This window comes from Protopterus annectens, chromosome 1.part0 (assembly GCF_019279795.1).
Source record: "Protopterus annectens isolate FY-2018-M chromosome 1.part0, PAN1.0, whole genome shotgun sequence".
NCBI lineage: Eukaryota > Metazoa > Chordata > Ceratodontiformes > Protopteridae > Protopterus > Protopterus annectens.
The window spans coordinates 1,780,125,886-1,780,142,545 of NC_056725.1; the positions used below are offsets into that span (position 1 = coordinate 1,780,125,886).

A 16,660-nucleotide genomic window follows, 5' to 3' on the forward strand; every position below is an offset into this window, starting at 1 on the left:
ACAATAGGGTACTTGAAAAAATCTGTAACTGTACAACAAACAGGCAATCGGTATTCAGCACACATTCAAATGAGATAAAAACCATGAAAAAAATGGCAAATTTAATTCAGATACAGCAAGCCTGTATATCATAGCTGCTTGCAATAATTTAGTTGTAATGCAGCTATATATTGGTAGCATTACATGGGAGTCCAATGTGATGCAAACCCCCCCCCCCACACACACACACACACACACACACACACACTCAAAAAACAGTAGGTCATTGTTTCAGCCACATAAAAGTTGGGACTTCATCAGAACAAAAAAATAATTAATAAATAGTGAAATCACCAAATCACGTATGTCAAAAAATTCTGATGATGTCCCAACGTTTATGTGGATGAAAGAGCTTAACTTTGTGTTGACTTTTCAGGAATTGGAATAAACGGTTTATTAATATTTGGGCTACTGATGTGTTTATTCCTGGGGTTGGCTTGCCACTATCTTAATTTATTGGTTACACCTGTGGAAAGCTCTTGAGGAGGGTCTTATTGCATTTTAAATTGTGCATGTGAAACGTGGAAAGGAACAGAATTGTGTGATGATGATGCAAGCACAGACATAAGTGTGTGTGACCGGACGCAAAGAGCATTCTTAAAGAGAAAAAAAAAACATAATTTTTTTTTTGTTAATCAAAAAGTAAATATGACAGTCCCCTGACCAGTGGGTCTTCTCCCAGCCAGCGGGCCTTAGGTGATTGTTTTGGTCACCTAGTCTATATCCAGCTCTACATATATGTATAATGCATGAAAGCCATTGTATGCATTTTTTTTTCATTTATGTAACTGTATGTGTATCCATGTCATTGTTAAAATACTGGGAATTTAACAAAGGTGTGCATTAAAAAATAAGAATACAGTAGCAGAAATCAAACAAAAATAATAATTTGTATTTGCTTAAGCAGCTTTGACTGGTAACCAATAGTAATGTTGTGACCTGCTAGATCGAGTCCCGAAATAAGTAGACTGAATGGCTGAAAGAGTGGACTTACCTATATACTAAGTCCAAGATGCCATTTCTTAGAATATTCCTTTTCTCCAAGGTTTGGTGATCTTGGAGTTCTTGGAGTTGGTATGTGTATATGTGTGTGTGTGTGTGTGTTTGTGTGTGTGTGTGTGTGTGTGTGTGTGTGTGTGTGTGTGTGTGTGTGTGTGTGTGTGTGTGTGTGTATGGTTCCCCTTCAAAACATCTAAAATCCATAACATCTAAAATCAAAACCTCGAGACCAGAACATCTAAAACCCAAAACATCTAAAATCCATACTATCGAATTTCATAACATGTCCCTGTTGTATAAAACTTTATGTACTATTATCACAAGTATACCCTCCTCTGTCACTTCATCTCCTTTATGATCCTTGTGTCTCCTCCCCTCCTTCCTTTCTTGGGGCCGTACTATTTATCCTATGTGGAGATTTTGATCAAGTCTTTATAGTAACAAACATTTTTAAGTAAAACCTAACAATCTATGCATACCAACGATATTGCACTGCATATACCTAACTGTATTAAAATGATATATTCATGTATAACCCATGTAACCTTTTTAATTGAAACTGTAAATGATGTAACTGATGCCAAAGATGTCTAAATAATATTACTGTTGCTCATGAATGAATCTGACTGTACATGATGTAACAATGCAAATAATGTCCATGATGTTTGTATAATGGAGCTTTTCTCACCAGGCCAGCACTGAAAATGGCACTGCTCATTTGGACCTTCTCAGTAAACAAATGACAAATAAATAAACGCATTTTTAAAATTATTCTTCTGTATAAGGCAGACACTCTTCCTTTGTCTGTTTTTGTTAACTCAGATAAGTGGGGATGGCTCAGAATGTGGATATGCAGCAATATGTATTACTAGCCGCATTTATTTCTAATTCATTATCAGTCCAGATTCTGTATGTGGGATCTCCTGCCTAAAGTGCAGTTCACTTCAGTTAGAGGTAAAGCATAGCACTTGTCCACCAATCTTTGCAATCACTCTGGATGGGTGGATGGGTGTACATTTTCACTAGGAATATGTGAAGTGAGTCTGCTTAATGGGGGTACTGTTGGTTTCCTACCAGTACTGGGTGATGTGGCTAAACTTCTTCATGACTTCTTTTGGACATAAGCTTAGTTACCTATGATCCTATTGTTAATGAATGTCTCCAAACTAATTTGGCAGGACATTAACTAACTCAAGTCTGGGAAATTCTAGGAGTTAAAAACTATAGCCATAATCTAACCTATTAAGTAAACAGCATAATCATCTCCTTTTCATGGATGATTTAAAACTGTATAGTTCATCAGAGAATGATCTGAAAGCATAACTACAAATGGTTAAAAGCATACCTCTCAACATCTAAGAGCAAGAAACCTGAACAAATTCATATATAATGGGGGACAAAGGCCAAAAACTGCAGATGGTTTTAACATATTGATCTTACAAACTTAGAAAATTGATAGAATGACTGATTTTGCATTAACATGAATTTTCTGAAGAGTATGAAGTCTGAAACTCAAACATCTGTGATTATTTTCTGACTTCGATTCTCAATGATTTGCCAGAAAACCAAATTTTATAACAGTCCAAAATATGAGGCAAAAAATCTGGACATGATGTGAAAATTTGGACAACTGAGAGGTATGATAAAGTTTCTCAGATGATATTAAAATGAAATTTGGACTTGATAAACAAAAAAAGCAAAATTTATAAAAAGAAAACTGCAGCACCAAGAAAACATTAGTCTGGGATAGGAATGTAATATAAAATAACATAATCAGAAGGGAATGTATAAATACTTGGGAATTTATTTAACATTTGTTTACTGGGAAAGTCCGACTTGGAACAAGTCAATTTTCAGCACAGGCCTGGGGAGAAACACTCTAGCTGCATGTCTTTATAAAATGGAAGGAAACAGGAGCACCCAGAGAAAACTCACACAAACACAGGGAGGACATGCAGACTCCACACAGAAGGCACCTCAGCCAAGACCGGAGAACCTCTTGCTCTGAGGCGACAAAGTTAACTGCTGTACCAATGCACTGAATAGATGAAAGGTTAGTAATAAAACATGCACAAATGAGAATTCAGCTTAGTAAGGAATACTTCAGAAATCTAAAACTAATGTTGAAAACTGCTTTGACATCTAAATCTAAGTAATAAATCAATTTGTTATTTCTGTTCTAACCTACAGCTTTGGTAACTGGCCACAAAAAGCACTGAATCAGTTAGACAAGAAACAATAAACAAGAAAAATACTTCATGCTTATCAAATAATATATACAAATAGTGCATACCACAATTATACATCCCTCATTCTGAAGGATGTGTGGGCCTCCTCAAAACTACCTGCATGCGTAGAGCTTGCAGTTGTGACACTGCATATACATTTGCTTACCCCAGCAGATGTAAACATACATAAAGTTCTAAAGTATGAAGAGAATGATGGTGTACATCCCATGAAACCACCCGTTAACAACAGTTCAAAAAATAGATACAAGAAAACCAGATCTAGTAATTCAAGATAAAAAGAGAAAATAGCACCGATCATTGAAATCGCTGCACCCAGTAATTACAGTGTCTTATGTAGACAGACAGATGCACGGTCATAAAAATACCAGAATGTCTCAGCAGAATGAAAGCATGTGGAAGAAAAGTACCCAAGTAGGTCCAGTAGAAATAAGAGTAACAGGACGTGTAAAAAAGAATGTACAGTCATACTTAAATATGCTACCAATACATGTAACCCCATATCAATGGCAAAAGGAGGCAGTTCTGGACATATTGCAGTTGTTGAGAAGAGCGGTAGGTGAAGATCGAATAAAGCAAAACAGGCAAAAAAATCCAAAAACCAAGCTACTCGCTACAAACACAGCAGACTGGTACAAACACTACTACTGAAAGATGTATATGTTCAAAACTGTAAAATAATAAATGTAGATGTAAAATATGGGTCTGTAACAGTTCCGCGAAAATCCATTACAGTGAATACCAAAAGAGCGACATGTATTAATCGAACCGTGAATACACTGAAAGCTATGTGATTTATCACTCATTAAAGGATATTATATATTTTATATCTACTTTTATTATTTTATAATTTTGTTCATATATATCTTTCAATAGTAGTGTTCATACTGGTGTGCCATGTTTGCAGATTTGCTATAATTTTGTTTTCACTGCAAGCGAATTATCATTTCTACGAACCGTAAAAATGAAAATCCACTGCAGCGAACAACAAAAATGTCGAACATGGAAGTGTTTAATGTTTGAATTTGACATAATGCTATATTGGATTCGCTGTTGTACATTTCTACATTTTTGCATTCGATCTTCCGATTCTACCAAATGGGCCAGTTTGGACTACTGTGAATTGCACAGAGTCCGGTCGCCCATTTGATAGTAAACTGTGTTTGCATCTAGCAGCTTGGTTTTTGAGTTGTTGAGAAGAGAGATCTTTACTAAAATCACAGATTGGAACAATACTCATTTCATGAGCTCTGATCATTCCCTGACCTATGAATGGGGTCCAGTCTTGTCATAATATTAGAAGCCTAAAACACTTTGAGAAATTAACCCAGTATATTTATATTATTTAATATGCATTTAAACATATGAACTGCATTTTATGAAACCAATTTCATTAAGAATAAGCTGTGAGTCTCTAACTCTGCATTTTTCACTGGTGGTCTCCAAACTACTCACACATATTCAAGTGCAATGTAGTTAGACAAGTAATAGTTATTATTGCATCACTCTGAGCTACAATCTCATTGTCACATACAGCAGCTTTTGTTTTGTACATCTATATCCCCTCATCTGTATGTCAGGGAAAGGAATTTGTGCAAGTGAAGAAGCAGATGCATTACCCATATTTATGTATTAGGAAATGGGTGAAGAAAGACACATGGAAATTTCCATGTTAATATATGGAATTAGTGGATGAAAGACAACAGTAAATTAGAAGGAATGACCACATTCTGAGGAAACATTTTTATATGTGTACCAGTTGTTTGCATTGAGAACTCTTGATACTGTGCCGAGTGATACAAATAGCAGGTAGTGAAATTGCACATTTACCATCAGTACTGAGTACCAATGCATTATCTTTAGAACAAAAACAGCTTCGAAGTGCTACTTGAGTAAAAGGTTTTCTTACCATTTTCATAAGCGGAAGGAGTGTCACATGTTCTTGCAGCTTCTAATGCTTCAGATGTTCTTGCAGCTTCTAATGATTTACTAAAAATTGTAAAATGTTACTAAGCTGCTCATTTTGAAATGAAAGCAGACATCATTAAGTGATACAATTAGTATAACTTTTTGCTGTTTATACAAATCTGCGTTAATAACTATTCAGAGGCTATTCGTTCACATGTTGCTAATACAAGTGGGAAATCATATTATTAAAATGCCATGCCATACATGAAATAACCTTCATTCAAAGGATAAGATGTAAAATTAATCGGCCTAACAGAGTGGAAACATCTATTTTAGTGTATGTCCTACCCAAAGCTGTAAAAACAAATGCTCCCCCACACTAAAATAACAGCGATAGATGGAGGGAGAAAGATAAAAAGCGTTCTACTTCATAGGTTGTTACCATGAACTCTGCAGTGTGGATCACAAACAAATCGGATCTAAACAATTATGTAATGGGGAAGACTTGCATTCTATGCATAAATTACAATTTAAAATGTCACCTCTGTTTCCTAGTAGGATAAAGACCTAACTGTGACCAAGGAGGTCTGGGGTCAATTAGTTATCCTAGCAAAGGCTGGCAGAGGGCGAGAGTAGAATGATGAGGCAATGTCTCCGTACAACTTTCTGGGTGAGAGTGGGGCATGCATACCCAGGGTGTATACTTATTATTAGATTTCCTTGGTGCAAACTGCTGAAACATGGTTTTGCTTGTTGCCAGGGTTGACAAGGACTTTCAGGGTTACATCACTCTCAAAAGTGAGGGGTACACTGGACCATTGTATGTTTACTCCTTGAGTATCTGCAGGCATGAAGTGGCTGAATTTAGTAGCACAAAGTGAAAGCTCCAGTCCTCTGCATGTGGGATACTAGTATCTTTCAGAAGATGAAGACGTTCTTCATTGGTTAAGAATGAAAGTGGTTAATTAAACAGAGCTTGTGTTTATACTTTGGCAGTCTTCAGTTCAGTGCCTTGTGTTTGAATATTTATAAACTAGTATATCCTGAGAGGTAAGAACAGTTTGATCAAGGTACCTAATAAACCATAGCACACCTTAATTTGCTCTGTAAGGATTCCAGGATCTGCAGTTTCAAAATCTGACAAGCAAATAAGTAGGATAACGACAGGTTATTTCTATTAATCTCTCACCTTCCGGAAATCATTAAATACACTAATTAGGGTTATCTCCATAATGTGTCCAGATCAAAAGCTGGGCTGACAAGCATGCAATAAGTCAGGTGATTTTAGATACAAGTACAACTGAATGTCGACCACCTTCTCAATAACCTTTTCAATAAATAGAATGTTCAAACCAAGGTGATAATTGTCCACAAAATCCACATTCAAATCCACATTCATATCCACATTCAGTCATTCTAAACATTTCACAAATCCCTGTGCCTCTTCTCTACATATACACACTACAGTACCTCATCCACAAAAATTATGAAAATGCATATATAGGATGGCTCAATTTTGCAGAAATGGAAGGAGGCATTATCTGTATCATATATGAAACAGAAACATACATTTTAAATGTGAGTAAGGCCCACCAGGTCCAAATCTTATGCCCAAATCAATACCCCTGATATGCTGCAGATTCCTTTTTCTGCCATATCAAATAATCGTCTTCAGTCTATCCCATGAATTAATTCCATCACAATTTTTGATATTACATGTTAACAAAATAGCTAATTCAATTTTCTACTTACCATTACCTTGAAAAAAAATCTCCAGTCTCTTTAGATCCTTTTCTATCCTTCATAATATGCTGTGATATTTTCATGTGTAAGTGTAACTGACTATATAGATCCCCTTAAGATACTTAAATAATCCTGTTGCATCTCGCCTCCACCTATTTTTTCAGGACTGAAAGTTAAGCCCTTGTAGACTTTCCTTATATGAGCTTTGGTAAAACCTACGTGCCTGTCTTTGTAATACACTGTCAGTATGCAGTTATATCCTGGTGAAAATATGACCTGTAGAACTACTCCCAGTATTCCCCATGGAATATTACCAGCTGTCTGTAAAGAGGAAGAAGACGAATGTAATGCTCCCTCCTACGCAGGTCTGTACTATGCTGACTTCTTTTCTGCTTTAGCAAAACATAACATGAAGTATGATGAAATTCAATTCATTACGGCAACGTAAGTTTTGCAATATAGCATTTGTGACTTTGTCTTGCTGTTTGTTTGCCGTTATCATGAACAGGTATCTTTTTACTTTAGATGTTTCTGTCTGCATTACAAAACATACTCTTTTTGCATGATGCTTCTCAGGTGCATTATTTTTCATCTAGAACTTATTTTAAGTAGATATGTCTTAGTCAATTTAACCAAGTTTACAAAGTAATTTCTCATTCCTTTTAACACCTTCTTGCATAGTAAACTTCTTACATATACTTATCAGAAAAATACACACTTTTCCAGTGTTCCTGCTATATTACGTGCATACTGACAATGAAAACAATCTGTGTCCCAGTATTGATTTATGCACAACATAATTCATCTTTGTGTGTCTAGTGTTGTATCCACGCTTTCACTATGTGATGCACTGCAAAGCTGTTTATTTTGTTTCAAAATGTTTTATGCAACTCAGTATTGATGTGTCAGCTTCAAAACATGAAAAGAATATGCTTTGAAATTGCTACTGCATATATAGCGAGACGACAGCCTGATGGGCACGACAGCATGTCAGGCTGTACATACTATATAAATCACAACTGTAGGATGTACATTTGTTGGAGAGTAACTGGCTACTATGGTATGCAGAGGAAGCATAATGCAGACTGTAGGCATGGTAACATACCTTTATTTGTAGTCACAAGCATAGGGTCACTCTACTCCTAGTACACAAATGATACGAAGAAAGTAGCAAACTGCATATAAATATGTGGCAAATCCTGAAGTGTGTACACCTGGCATTATCTCAAAAGCAATCTTACAAACAAATATTATCGTGGCTATGGACAACACACCAGGGATAGGGAGCAAAGACACCAGTGGTTCCTGTAGAAGTCATGGAATTAAACTTCTCCTTTATGAGAAACATGTAGGGGTCACTGAGGAGTTAACATGTAGGGGTCACTGAGGAGTTAACATGTAGGGGTCATGGAGGAGTTAATATGTAGGGGTCACTGAGGAGTTAACGTGTAGGGGTCACTGAGGAGTTAACATGTAGGGGTCATGGAGGAGTTAATATGTAGGGGTCACTGAGGAGTTAACATGTAGGGGTCACTGAGGAGTTAAAAAATAGCACATAAATAAAGCTTATTGCTCCTGGTAATGATAGTTAAGGGACCTGACCAAGCACAGTTTTGAATCCTAAAACAAATCTCAAACTCTTTTGCCATTGTTGCCATGTGGTCCCTAAAGTGGGGTACTCATTTGAGTTCCTCTTCCTTGTTCACCTAGCTGGATGTTGCTGTCAACACACGGGGGTACTGCTATGGGTTTACTGAAAAGCTACCTGACAGCTGTGTGATGAACCTGGTTCTCTCCCTCTTCCACCAGGTGCAGGGGGGAAATACTTAGTCCATAATAGCCAAAATCCTTCTCTGTCTACAGGGATGGGATGCTACTAGAGAAGGTATACACCAGAGTGCCCCCAAGGTGATGACATCAGAGGAAAGGCCTATGGAGGAAGCTGGAGGATCTTACTGGAACAAATAATTGTATTACTCATGGTAGCACATGTGACTCAGTACTGGGCTTCATTCTTCTCAGCACCTGACATCTGATATCATTTTCAAGGCTAGTGGGACAGTAAGTTTGCTGATGGCTGCTCATGGCAATAGTTAGTTCACCCTCTAATAATCACTTCAAAAAGTGCTTAACTATGCCAATTTTTGGTGCATTAACAACAGTCTTAATCTGAATGCTAATAAATGTAATGTGGTTCTGTCTGGTAAAGAAACTTTTCCCACCTTTAGTCATATAAATTATTTACCCCTCCAAAATTATACTGTCATCAGGGGCAGGGGTACCTGTGTTGGAAACTTACTATCCTCTGTCCACCATGACTCTACAGTGGTTACAAATGATTGCATCTAGCCTATTTATTTTCAAAAAGGCATCTCATTTAGTGCTAAAGAATACCTGTTTCCCCTGTACTCATTCTTCATATGCCCCATCATTGAATATAATGATCTTTTCAACATGAACCTTTATAAGCATATAAGAGACTTCAGAAATTCATAACTTAAAAAATCACTAGTCTCAGGTACCTTAGTTACCCAGGTAGACTAGTACCCCTCTCTTTGTACTCAGTATCCTACCAAACCCTTTGTATTGACTTTTACTTTGCTTTTTGAGACATGTAAGACCCTGCTGAACCAATGGCTGCACAATTTCCTGTACTAAGGATTTCAACTTACATCAGGAGTGAAACAAGGCTCATCGGTGGTGGAATAGATACCTAGCCAAATGCATTCCATGCCTCAGGAGAAAGGCCCCATGCATGTCATGTGGACCAGTACACTGAATTCTTTCAGAGTTTAATTTGGCAGCCGGATGGCTTGTCATAAACTTTCCACAGGTATCTTGCTTATACCTGCTATAGAGAGGAGTGAATGCCATTGAATTACATAGTATCAATGTATAGATCTATAAAACTATACACTTTATATACTCAATAGGATCAAAATTTACATCACAGAAAGTTTGTTCATGACTCTATCACTTTCAGAAAGAATGGCACGATATAAAACCTATGAATCTGCAGTGGCAGAAGTTCATTAGTCAGTATCTTTAGAAGATCTGCAAATACCGATCCCTGTGTTCTTTGTCTGTTTCCTGTCAGCACTATAAGCTTTACTGACTTGTTCTTCTCAAGTTCAAATTTGACTTCTCTCTTTATGATAAGGTTGACATCATCCTTCCATTCCAAAGTTCTGCATGTTTTTCAGTGCTTCACTGAAGGATTTGCTTATAACATCATTCACAGCCATCAGTGAATTCCTTGAAATACAATGATGAAGAATGGGCTGCCATTTCTTTAAGGTATAAACTGCCAGTATTCTGATATTGCAATACAATGAGCAGTCACAGGACCATTCCTAACCATGAATAAGATGTCTCCTTGCCTCAGAGGACATTCTGTCCTACTTAACAGCATTCCATTGTCACTATGATTGTGCTGTTCACAGTAGCTCTAGTAGCATGTACAAACATGTCCATCCTGATAGCTGGTTAAATGTCAGACCCATGTTGCTAGCACATCCAACAAAAGGGAACATTTGTTCACTCCTCTGTTGTTATCTTCCTTCCTGATATCTGACAGCTTCATTCACAAATTGCATTTGATTTCCATTAATGTAAGACCATCCCCTTCTCATTATAGAAAATGAATATAATCCACATAACATATTTGCTTGTGCTGTTTTCATTAGTGATCTAGACAAAAACATGGAGCTTGTTCTCCATGGTGAGAATTGTATCAAGTTAAACTGCCATTGCTTTCTCAATACACTCATCATAGCCTTTTCCTAGTTACCAATGTCAAAATAATTCATTTTTATTTTTTTAATGGAAGAGTTTACTTTTAAATGAGAGCATTCTTTTTTCTTGTCAGTTTAAAAGTTGTTTAAAATAACTGAAAACCATTTTTGCTGTGAACATTTTGTATTTATTTTACATAGGGGAGGCAAAGTGTTTTAAAGTGCTTTTTGGTATTTTTATGTGAAAAAAAATTACTTTAAATACTTCTAGGTTTTACTACTTCTAGCTGCTTGTTTTCTCTCGGAAAGAGGCACCGCTTTCAACTTGACCATGGAACAATCTGTCAGTTCCATGGTCTGTCCTTCTTCCAGCCACAAAAAGAAAATATTAAGCAAACAGTCTTTGCCAACACAGCAGGCTAGTGATTGGCCTTAGCCACAGGTGGGTGAGTCTGCTGTGGCCATTAGCTGTATCTGAAAGCACTCATCTTTTACCCCTGATCCCTCTGATATACCACCTACAAACAGTAAGTTCTGGGGGTTAGCCGCATCCTCTGTGGCTGTTGGGGTCCCCTCAGTGGGCAAGGGCAGCCACTCTTGTTAGGCCTGGGAGAAGGAACAGGGAAGACTTCCTTGTTTGACCAGAATGTTGTACTCATTCCATGCTAAATTGCTGCACCAGAGCAAAGGTGTGTGGCAGACAAGCTGAGCAGGACAATGGCAGATGCTCACAAATTCAAAGTAGATCAGGGGGTCTTCCAAGATTTGATCCATCTATCAGAAGTTCCTCAAGCAGATCTATCTTGCTCATCTCTGAGCAATCAGCTGGCAAGACTTTACCCCAGGACTCCATGGAAGAAGACATGAAAGACAGATGCCTTTTCTTTTCCTTGGGCAAGAATGTCCCTATATACCTTCCACCCTTTCCACTGATATCCATGCTACTTCTAAAGATTCAGAAAGAATCCCCAAAGATCATTGTGGTGACTGTCTTCTGGCCCAGGCAAACATGGTTCTGTCTTATTTTGGAAATGGCCAGGATCAGTTCCCACAAGCTTTCTCACACAAGAACAAGGGTGTTTGATACACCTTGACCCCAAATCAACTTTAGTTGACTGCCTGTTCTATAAGGTCTTAATTCACTTTAGGCTCCCATTTACTGACGATGTGCAGTAGGTTTTAAAGGAAGTTATAAAGCCTACTACTAGGCAGTCACATATTAGTAAATGGAAAAGGTTTTCTAGTTGTTGTCAACAAGATAACCAGTACCAATTCAAGGTTAGTTGTTTTTTTGGTTTTGCAATATTTGTGTGAGTAATTATTCTATGGCTTTTCTCACTCCTCCATCAAGGTTTATTTGTTTGGCATTGCAGCATGTATGCCTGTGGATCCTCCTCTTTTAATGAAATCTCATGTCAAAATATTTTTGAAAGGGGTTCTGCATAAGAGGCTTCAAAGAAAACTGATGGCATCTCCTTGGAATTAATTTTGCATTAGAGAAGCTAACACTTGCTCCATTTCAATCAGCCAACATGGCTGACTTAAGATTCTTAACATGAAAAATGATTTTACTGATTGCTCTGACCTGTGCAAGAAGGTTATCTGAGTTGCAAGCTGTTATAGTGAATCAACCCTATCTTGTTTTCTACAGAGACAGGGTTTCTTTGAGAACAAGACTTTCTTTATTGCTTAAAGTTTTATCCAAGTTTTCTTTAAGCCAAACTATCCATCTCTCTGTGTTCCTTCCTGAACCTTAAAATGATGGAGAAAGGATACTCCATATCTTAGATGTCCATAGACAACTGAAGTACTATCTTGACAGAAATACATTTTTCAGATCTTTTTCTTGTGAAGGTAAGAAGAAGGGAGAATCTGTGTCAAAACAGACTATTTCCAAATGGTTGTCTAAGGCTATTAACTTTTGCTACACACATAACAACAAAACTATTTCAAGGAGGGTCAAGACTCACTCTACCAGGGCCTTGGCTTCAACTATGGTTTTTTGGAAAAAGTTGGATTCTAGAAGAACTCTAGAAGCTGCAACTTGATCTTCTGTACATGTATTTACAAAGTGCCACGAGGTTGGTTCCTTTTCTAAGTCTTGATCAGGCTTTGCAAGGACCATTCTCCCGGAGCTTCTGGACTCTTCTCTTTCCACCCCCCAATGTAGTAAACTGGGGTCATCTACCATACAGCTAGGGTTACTGCAGCAGTTATCAATATGATGAACATAGTACAGTTGCGTGAGTAATTTTAACACGACAGTAAATGTTCAAATGATCACTGCTGCAGTAGCCATTTCCACCCTCCATCCCTCTTGTGTTTTTGTGTGTTGTTTATGCCAGGGTGCAGACATTTACTTTTTTATTCCCAGCCTCCCTCTTTCTTTTGGCATGAAAGTTTGGAAGGGCTTTATACCCACAGCTGTCTTTTTAGCCAACTCAGTTCAAGCTTCTTGACAGTTTAAGCATGTGGAAGGTGCCCTGAAGCACTGAAAGCTGGCTGGCTGCTATGCAGGATATAACCCATATAGGTAAGGCTACTGCAGCAGAGATCATTCGAACATCTGCTATTATGATGTTTACCTTTAAAACTTTACTTTCACTCTGAAGGGCAGTTTTGTTTTCAGATCTGGGAAATATACTAATTTTAACATTTCAAAAAGTATCAACCTATTAGTCACTGAGAGAAATTTCAGTCATTTTAACAGGTCGCAAGGATGTTTACAAGAATCAGCTAATAGTACAAATCTACAGATTTTATTTACAGCAAGCAGTCTACTATTCATAATATTAATCAATATCCCACAATGTGCCACATTTATTCAATAAGGCATTCAAATAGGCAAACATGGCTTACCATTCTGACAATGGCTGAGGATGAGGATTTAAGATTACAACTTTCCGATTATCAGTGATTTGAATTCTGCAATCACAGCAAAAAAAGTGGCATTGTTTGTTGAAACACTCGTGTAAATTTGTTGTTTCTTCTTGTTGTTGTCGTTGTTTTGGAGTAGCTGATTCTCGGGTACCCCAAGAAACAATGTTCATGTTCACAATTGAATAAATAGTTAACAGGAGGTAGCCACTTGGACTAGCTATAAAATATATAAATGCATACGACAAAAGGTAGAATTCTTGTGGGTGCAGTAGACCAGAAAATAGATAAAGTGTGCTCATTGATAAGAGGAACATGCCAGATGGAGTTATAAAGGTCTTCTCTGCTATCATCTGACCTAGAAAAGAAATTAAAATGTGTGTTAATGGAAAAGGAGAGCTATGTATTGTACTGAGCTGGTCTATATGCACAAATGCTAAACGCAACCACCATACATGTTTTCCTAACAATAGATGTTGCTAAAGTGTATGTACATATATTTTTTTCTGTTTATCACCAACCCACCTTTGCATCCAAGAACTTGTCATCATTCTACGAATGTCATCAAGTCACTGTAACAAAGTATCATTTATACAAAACTAAAAAAAAGCACTCAACTTCACAAACGCAAACACAAACCTTCACATTGAGGCTCTCACAGACAACAGACACACAGGTATACAGAAAACAGAGACACAAATGCATGTGTGAGTGCATATACACACATATACATATACATACACTCTACAACAGAAGGAGCAAACTGAAGCGCAATAAGGTGAAGTCCCAAGAATGGAAAAACTCCTGTATCAGCCTCAGCAAAAAGTTGAGATCCCTCATCAAATCCTCTAAAGCTAGCTATGAAAACATAATTGCAGCAGATAGTAAAGACAACCACAAGGCCTTCTATAGTTATGTAAAGAATCTCCACAGCAATACCCAGATTTGCTCTGAGCTACTGCACAATGGTACCTCCTATACTGAGCCAAAAGATATTCCCAAAATACTGGCCGACAGATTCAGTGCCAACTTTACCCCCCCCCAAGGACCAATCACCATATCAGTAGATTGCCAGGCACCCAGTGTTACTGCTGCACAAGTTAAAACAGCACTGCTCAAGGCCAAGAATGCAGCTTCTATGGGACCTGACAGTATCCCTGGCTGTGTTCTACATGAACTACAGAGTGAACTGGCACCTCACCTGTGTGCCCTGTTCAATCACAGCCTCACCTCAGGCTTTGTCCCTACAGAATGGCACACTGCTACAGTCATCCCTCTCCACAAATGAGGAGCGACTACCGACCCTGGGAACTATCGCCCCATTAGCCTGACAAGTCTGATATGCAAAGCTATGGAACGCATTATCATGGACCTAATAAACAAGGATATAGGAACTCTCCAAACTCTGGATCCCACACAGTTTGGTTTTGTGAAGGGTAGATCATGCCTGATCAATTTGGTCAACTTCTTTGAGTCAGTCGCCAGAGCTGTGGATGAAGGCAAGGTGGTTCATACAGCCTACCTTGATCTGGCCAAGGCTTTTGATACCATTCCCCACTCAGTATCATTGATAAACTCACCAAACTAGGCATCAATCCTTACATCACTAGGTGAGTTGCAAAGTGGCTCACAGGTAGAACCCACAGTGTGAAAGTTGCTGACTCCAAGTCAGACTGCTGACCAGTCATGAGTGGAGTCCCACAGGGTTTGGTCCTGGGTCCACTCCTGTTTGGTATTTACTTCTCTGAAGTCCAGGCCAACATAAAGGGACTCTGGCTGACAAAGTTCACAGATGATTGCAAGTTGGGAGCTATTATTAACTCCCCAAGTGATGTTGACATCCTACAGAAAGGCCTCACAGAGATCAATGACTGGTGTCAGAATCATGGCCAATGGTTTTGGCTCAATGCCAAAAAATGTGTCATCATTTCCTTTGGGAAAAACCTGTTACCCATGAATTACCACATTGATTGTAGTCAACTGAACACAGAAGGCATTATAAGAGATCTGGGAACACGGGTTGACAGCAACCTGTATTTTGACCACCACATTGCCACTGTGGTCAGAAAGTCCTTCTATGTAGTACATCTCATTACTAAGGGTTTTGCATCCAGGAAGAAAGAGGTCATTGTCTCACCCTACTCATCCCTCATTAGGCCAGTCATTAAGTACAATGCCCCATTTGGCATGTACCTCACTAAACACCTGCAACAACTGGAGAGACTACAAATGTACCTCACAAAGAGGATCCTAGGCCTTAAACGTTTGTCCTATATGGACAGACTCAAAAAACTCCAACTATTCTCTGTCTCATATCGCCTACTTAGAGGTGATCTCTGCTTGACTTACAAAGCCATGTCTGACCCAGCTCTGTTAGAAATGCTACATCTGAAGAGATGCCACACCACATGCTCTAGAGACCTCAACCTCATTACCACAATCAACAGAGCATGCTGGACGGACAGCTTCTTAGCTCAGATACTGCCCATGCTATGGAAGAGACTTCCCATACATGTCAAGCAGAGCACCTCACTGGCCCTCTTCAAGAGAAATCTTGATGAGTGGATGGGCAATAGAAAATTCACTCCAGCGATCACTCCAGTGGCTTTACTATACAGAGACACTGGGAACTAAGGTCGGGTGGCACAATGCCAAGGTAATCCTATGGGCTAGGCTTCTAAAGGCTCCAGGGCCATTAGCCTGGTACACACCTATGAACTTATGAACATATATATTAAAAAAAAAAAAAAAAAGTGGTGAGAAAATAAAGTTGGGTGGTGGGGGCACAGCCTCCTATATTGGTGGGTCTGGGGGCATAGCCCATCATATTTTGCAACTAGTTTTTACTGACATTATATGTTTCAATGTATTTTTAATGGATACCCATGTATATAATAGTGCACACACTGCTGTGCCCCCCACACCCCCCTTATTTTATATTTTCACTCCAGGGTCACACTGCAGTGGAGCAGGGGCTATATTCCATTTTCGACCAACTGGAATTCGACCAAATGGGTTTTCAGTGAAATGCATTTTCAGTGAAGTGAACTGCCTGAAATAATTTTTGACCAAATAATATAGTACACCCACATATATATATATATATATATATAT

The 16,660-nt window shown here is 38.3% G+C and overlaps 1 protein-coding gene across 1 annotated transcript in view; it reads right to left on the minus strand.

Moving 5' to 3' along the window:
• Positions 1 to 16,660, minus strand: part of LOC122805586 (chitin synthase chs-2-like) — a 100,642-nt gene that overhangs the window by 23,295 nt on the left and 60,687 nt on the right. Inside the window, exons 11-12 of the mRNA XM_044075855.1 lie at positions 13,529 to 13,904; positions 5,194 to 5,273 (exon numbers count right to left, since the gene is read on the minus strand). Coding sequence (XP_043931790.1) covers positions 5,194 to 5,273; positions 13,529 to 13,904 — 456 coding nt within the window. The remainder of the gene's footprint in view (positions 1 to 5,193; positions 5,274 to 13,528; positions 13,905 to 16,660) is intronic.